General features: G+C 52.9%; 1 protein-coding gene across 2 annotated transcripts in view; it reads left to right on the forward strand.

Annotated features, from left to right (window-relative positions):
• The window catches only part of LOC309884089 (lipase maturation factor 1-like), a 154,890-nt gene extending 148,848 nt beyond the window's left edge, over positions 1-6,042 (forward strand). For both annotated transcript variants that reach the window (XM_082772777.1, XM_082772778.1), the window contains one exon: positions 5,491-6,042. In XM_082772777.1, coding sequence (XP_082628903.1) covers positions 5,491-5,665 — 175 coding nt within the window. In that variant the 3' untranslated portion in view covers positions 5,666-6,042. The remainder of the gene's footprint in view (positions 1-5,490) is intronic.
• Positions 6,043-6,882: the final 840 nt, after the last annotated feature.

Below are 6,882 nucleotides of genomic sequence, written 5' to 3' on the forward strand. Positions count from 1 at the left end.
AGCGTTGGTGTCAACCACACAGAGAAGTAAAATATTTTGTGTGTTTCCCACTGAAAAGATGTTTCACCAGCAATGAGAACTGGGAGGTGATGGAGTTCTTAGGGGTGAAAAAGTCCAAACACGTTTCTTTGGCAATCTCATTGGGTTTTATTGCAGTTCCTGTACTAAGAGCAGCACCTGTGCTAAGATAACACCTCTGATTTATCATAAGCAATACATGGCCTAATATTATCAGAGTGAAATGATTCTGCTGTCCTGGAGGGAGACTTTAAGGAATTTTCTTTACATTAAACAAAACAACTCCATATTTCAGCACTGTCAAGGGGCAGCAGGGCAGAGCTAATGTCACAGCTCTGGGATCTCGGCAGGGCCATGGCCAGCTCGTGTTTGCTCCATGCCCTGCCACCTGCCACATACCGACCGTTAACCCCTGCTGAAGGTAATGCCTGGCAGTGCTGTAAGCCCTGGGGATATCCACGTTTCTTTCCCACCAGGTTCACTCTGTTGTCGCTGTAGACACAGCCTCTGAGCATCAGTTTTCAACCTGTCAAATGGAGTGAAAAAAATCGTTGCCCGCTCCTGAGAGAGTTTTGAGGATGAGTTGCCCACAAGATGCTCCAGCTCTGCAGGGCCAGACCCCACAAGAGCCTTGGAGAAAAAGAGGTCAGTGACATGGAAAAAAAACAACCCATGGAACTACCCTCATTCTGCAATGGTTTGCGGGCCAAAGATGAATTTATGGTCGCTGCTGCTACTAGCAGCACAGGAACAAGCAAGAAAGGCAATGATGGAGGCTCTGCTAATTTAATGAATTTGTACTTTCCACTGCCACTTGCTCTCTGATTTACAATGGAGTGGGGAACCTCGAGATAAAAAAAAAAAAAAATCACACATTGAAAAGACGACTCGTGTTTTGGTTTCTTTCTTCCCTCTCCCACCCCGGCTCGCCCTGTCAGGCCATTAATTCTAACAGAAAACACCGGGTCTGGTTTTTTCCCTCGAACCCCTCAGCTGTTGCAGGGAGACAGCTGCACCCTCTGGAACTAATTACAGCTGTCTGGGAGATTTAGCCCTCCATCGCAACAACTCCAATATTGCTGCTAATTTTTAACACGTACAGTTGGAAGATGTCATAATAGGCTGATATATGATCGAATCTTAAAAGTGCTACAGCGCAGCTGCTACCGGGCATCTGGTAGGATGAATATATTGATTTAAAAAATAACGCTGATTATTTTTAGCTTCCCTGCCTGCCCCAAGGCTGCAGCCTTGCCCGATGCATGCGGTGATGGAGGGCGCGTGCATCCCCGGGGGGGCGGTGGCACACGTGTCCCCACACTGTGCCACGTGGGGCTGGCAGGCCCGTCTGCATGGCATGTGGACCTGTCCTTCCTCACCATCTGCACCAAGATCCACAGCTGCCTTGTGGCTCCTCCAGGCACTGCCACCATGGCTGGGAGGAGCTGGCAAAGAGACATCCATGTCCCTTGTCCTGCGTCCCATCAGAGGCTGTCGTAGCAGAGGTGGTTTTCTGTCTCCTGGAGGAGCAAGCTCTGGCTCACTTTATCTGACCAAATCCTATTTCTTGCTTCTCAAGTAATTGTTTTTCTCTCGTGTGTCTCGTAAGGGACCTACCCTGGACGTTGCTGGTTCAGCTGGATGCTTCCTCCAGGCTGGTCCCCACCTGGCTGTGGCAGTTGTACCCGCTGCCTCCCGCTGTGTCAGGGAGAGCTCCTAGCTTTTGTTCACTCAATAAATCCTGGGAAACTGCTTGCAGCAAGGAATGGCTTTCCTGACCTTCCTGACTGTCTCTGAAACATGAGCATTGCTCGTTCTTCCCCTGGTATGAGGGATCACCTGTGGCATTAGTCTCCTTTTAACGTAGATGAAGTCAAGTAGCTTGCTCGTGACCTTCCTCAAGATGCTCACATTTCCCTAGCGCAGCAAGCCAGGTTCCCGCATGCTGGGAGTTTCCAGCAGCCAGAGGAGCCTCAGGGACCTTTGGATCCCTTCCACCACCCAGAAGGTCTTTGCGTGAGCACCGAGGTAGTGAAAAACACAAGCTCTTTCCGATAAGGCAAGCTGCAGCCTGCAGCAGTCTGTCGGTCTGCAGGCAGCCACGTCTGTGCGGGTCCCTGAGTGATGCTTGGAAACTCTGCGAGCCCTGCCGGGACGGGCTGCAGGGCCTTCTGCTCCGGATGCCTTCATATGGGGTGTGCTTGCTCCCCCATGGGATGAGGAGGGAGTAGGTACAGCCAGCCCACGCTGGGAGAGGTTGCAAACCCTGTAACTTAGGAAACGAGGTACCCAGGTAGATTATAAATGCTGGGATAGCTTGTAAACTCTATGAGCCCTGAAATGAAGGGCTCCAGTGAGTATTAAATTCAGAAACTTACATCAGAGTGGCTCAGAAGGCGAGATTCACAGAGGTCACAAGTTTTCCACATATCCCCTGTAGCCTCCAGCCCTGGGAAGGCACAGAGAGGCCGAGCAGTGGAGGCTCTGCAGTGCCCTCCTTGTGCTTTGGTGCATTTTTGCTGCAGTTGCTCAGCTTTCACACATGGGGTGAGTGTTTCAGAGCCTGGCAGAGCTCAGCACCATGAACCCTACAGCCCGTTATGTGCAGGTCCCTCCTGCACCGGGCTCGGACTGCGCATCCCAGCAGCGCAGGTGGGATGGGGCTGGGACAGGAGGGTCACTCAGGTTAGAGACTGGGGGCTCGGGGGGACCTCTCAGGTTTACTTCGACTCCAAACACAAGGCCTTGAAGCGTGCTCAGATAGAAAGGCAAACTTTATGCCACAAAAATGCAGCTTCAGTTGCGTGTGGTTGCTTTAAAGCTCACACGGTTCTAGTTTTACATGCCGATCCCTTTGATAGCACACATTTTAATAGACAAAGAACATATGGGAAAAATCATACCAAATCAGATGATAGATAGCGTTTAATCTGGGCAGGGAAGCCCAGTTGAAAGGGACAAGGAGCTTTTCATTTCGTGGGGTTACTGGGCAGTGCTTGGGTAGGGGAAGGCACTTTGGGGGCTGAGCAGCGTCCCGGGGTCTCCAAGTTCTGCTTGGGGCACTCAGAGAAGTCCTCTGCCTTCTGTTCTCCACATCCCCAGCAAGCAAATGGGGACCTTGCCAGTCAGGGCTTGCAGGCAGCTCCTTTGGGCATCCTGCTGGTTTTGTATCGTGGGTGCACATGGAGACAGGAGTACCTGGGCAGCGAAGAAAAGCCCCAAAAGTCCCAGTGAGGCAGCTGGAGTGGGAGAGGAACTGGTATAAAATCAGCTGGTGGCTCGGCCGCATGCGTCCCATTACCAGGCTGCCTTTGGCAGATGGCTCCAGGTCTCCTTCCCCATGTGTCCTGTTGGCACAGGGGCCTCTATTTTAATGCCATTTCCCAGGTTTTGGGGAGGAGCTGGCTGTGTGGGTTGCTTCCCTGGTTGGTGCTGGGAGCTCCAGATAAGGGCGGCCAAAGCTCTGCTGCTTGCACCTCTCTAGGCAGCCAGAACCATCAGGATGAAGCTTTTGGGGTGGTGGATTTGTTCTGTGAATTCAGGAAAGCAATCAAGCAGCACAGCTTTTAAACCTCCTAACTATCTCGGGCGGGAGCCTGCAGGCTACCCAGACCCGCATAAACCTTGCTGCTCAGTAGTGCTCTAATTATGAACAGGAAATTTTGTGCTCCTGCGAAGTAAACACTGTGGGAGTAACACTTCAGCCCCCGTTTGACTTTTACCAGCCACAGAAAAGCGAGGAGAAGGGGCATAAAACTGACCCTGGCGGCAGGGAAGCCGGCAGCTGCAGGGCAGGGTTTGCAGCGCTGAGGTGCGGGCAGCCCCAAGCTGTGGGGGGGCTCCCAGGCAGCATCCCCAGGACCCCAAGACCCTGGTGCCTGGATGCTGGATGGGGTTGGGGGGCAGAGGAGCAGCCAGGGCCCTCAGTGTCTGCCCCTTCTGCAGCAGGGAGGTGGCTCTGGCTCTCTGGGCCGCTCTTTGAATCAGATTCCTCGGGCTCCTTTTCCCAGCACCTAACTGAGATCTCCCAGGCTGTCATCAGCACCCCTCTGTTCTTGTTCCAGACACAGTTATGGGATCAGCCCCTTTTTCTGTTGGCCTTTCATGTATTTGAGGACTGTCACCAGCCCCCATGCAGCAGGCAGCGAGGTGGGGTGCCAAGGAGTGTACAGCATCGAGCGACGATGTTTAAATGAGAGCTGTCCCAGTGCAGCTCCACATGTGTCAGTCTGGGCTCCCTTGGCTCACCCCATTCTCCTGAGAGGAGCGTGAAACCCCGAGGTGTTTGCTCTGCTTTCCTTGAAGTCAGGAGACAATCCGGGCATGGATCGCAGTCAGTGGCAGCAAGGCAGCAGCCGCCTTCGTGCCTTTTGTTAAGCAGAATCGTTCCCGTCGTGCTCGTCTGGGTCCCCGTCAAGATTTAAATTGAGATGTCAAGATGTGCTTGCAGCAGACCTTTTAATTGGGCTGCAGTTTTATCAGCCGTCTGCCATCTCTCCTGCTTCCCGTGTGAGTGCGTTACAAAGGTGAGTGCTAATGGCAGCCCTACAGGAGTCGTCCCTAATTATTTTAGCAGTAGGAGCCAACTCGGCGGCGTCCCGAGGCGCAGCCCTGCGAGCGAGCAGCTGCGCGAGCGTGGTGCCCTGCTCAGTAGCGGGGTTTGTATTTTAGTAGTGAAGCAAAGCAGCTTTAAATGAGCATTGACATGACTTTGACATTTTTATATTGTGGGTTAGTTTATGAACTTATCCAGCAAACGCGGCGATGCACTCCGCAAGCAGGGACCCCAACGCTGAAGGACCGGGGTGTTACTCCTGCTCTTGTCAGCATGCCCTACATCAAGCGGGACCAAACCTCCCGAACCGAGCGGCATGTTTAGCCTCCGAACGTGTTTCGCGAGGCTGATGAATGCTTCTTTCTGCACTGTTTTAAAATCTCCTTTTCTGTCAACTCCCAGGGCGGCCAGAAAACAGATGCGCTCGGAGCCCCGCTAATAAGCGGCGGAGCGAAGGGAACAGCCGCCAGCCGGGGCAGCAGGGCACGGGGGGAGCTGGGGTTGGGCTGTGTACCCACAAGTGTCCTGGGCAGAAATACTCCGTAGTGCTCTCAGGAAAGGAAAAAAAAAAAAAAAAAACTTTTGTGCTTTGTTATTCTCCTTTCAGCTAGGTTGGAGATGGGTGTGCGGCGGTGGGTAGTGCACGGGGTGGTGGTGGTGTGCCATAAAGCTCTCCTGCCTCAGGTATTGCTCCTGAATGGTATTTAGAGGAGCCAGGAAGGCTCCAGCAGTGACAGCCAGCACCGCTGCTGGTGGCATAAGGGCTGGGGCTGGATGGGGCAGGGCGAGCCAGGCTGAGCACGCTGCAGCTCAGTGCTCTGCATCCCGTGCATTATAAATATGGTCCGACTGTCCTGCAGGGTGAGGAGCCCAGCGCCAGTCCCCTCCTGACCACCCTGTGCTTTGTCTCTCCAAAGGTGGATCCGAGGGGAACACTTCAAGTACAAATTCAGCCGACCTGGGGGAACACACGCCGGCGAGGGGAAGTGGTGGATTCGGAAGAGGATCGGCGCCTACTTCCCCCCCGTCAACCTCCAGGGCCTGAAGAAGTTTTACGAAGACAGGAGCTGGCCGTACCCCGTGCGGGACTGATGGAGGGGAAGGAGCCAGGTCAAGAGCGACTGGCTGGGGAGGAGCGAGAGCCGGCAGCTCCCTTATAAAGCACACTTCTTGCCTCTTTGTATTTTTTTACAGATCTTTGTTTACACATATTTTACAGTAGGTTCCCAGCCAACCTGTCCACCTGCTGTTGTGGTCTGGTTTTTCTCATCTCTCTGTTTCTGTCTGTTTGTCTTTCTCTTCATAGCCTTGCCTGATGATTGATTTCTTTTGTCAGGCTGCTCCATTAGAAAATCATCAGCTCTAGAGTCAAGAGAAAGGAGAACAAATACTGACTCACGTTAATATGTCCAATTTGGCACATTCCAGATTTGTAACAAGTATTTGTGAAGAGGGTTTTTATACCTCTGCTGGTGCTGGAATTTCACTTTATTAGATGAAGTTTTGCAGGTAAAGCTCAAAATGGACCAAAAACTATGAAATGTACTTTTGGGGGAGAGGTTCAGTAAAGGCAAAGCTCCTTTCCCTTTCTCGCTGCTGTCCACTTTGCAAACTCTCAGGGCCACATTCAGGTCAGAATTAAATTCAGAAATTAAATTCAGATTTAATTCTGTGCAATTTAAGGCACTAACACAGAGGGGGCTCAGCTGAGTTTTCTCTGTCCAGCTGAAAGGAGGCTCAGAACACCTTGCTGCTTTCCCTATCCTTTGCACCAGAGCCCAGTGCTTCTGCCTGTCCACCTTGTCTTGCTGCTGCTGGAATCAGCTTGCGAAATGGGATGCAGAGTTCAGAAATGGCTGGATGATGTTCTGCATCCTGAGCTGTCCTGATCAGTAAGTCGCTGTGGGGGGCAGAAATCCCTGCCCTGCAGTGCAGCACCACTCGTGCCAGCCCGGCCGACTCGCTGAGCCACCAAAGCTGCTTTATTCCCAATATACCTGCCCTTATGCTACCCCCTCATCACCCTGGGAAGGGCCTGCCAAGAGCCACCTGATTGCAGGGCAGTGACCAGGCTGCACCACATCCAGAGCTGCAGATCCCAGCGGGGAGCTGGCCCCGGGGCTGGGGGACCCCCTGAGTCCCCCCTTACCCCTCCTTGCTTTGTAGTCAGGGTTCAGCATCACCCCACAAGGTCCCACCACGTGGGTGTTGCTTGTTGAGCCCTGATCACAGACACGGGAGGAAAATGATAATATGCAGAGCCTGGATGGCTCCTGGAAACAGCGGGCAGCTGGCCCAGGTTGGTGCTA

Source organism: Aythya marila, assembly GCF_965140915.1.
Source record: "Aythya marila genome assembly, chromosome: 15".
Lineage (NCBI taxonomy): Eukaryota > Metazoa > Chordata > Aves > Anseriformes > Anatidae > Aythya > Aythya marila.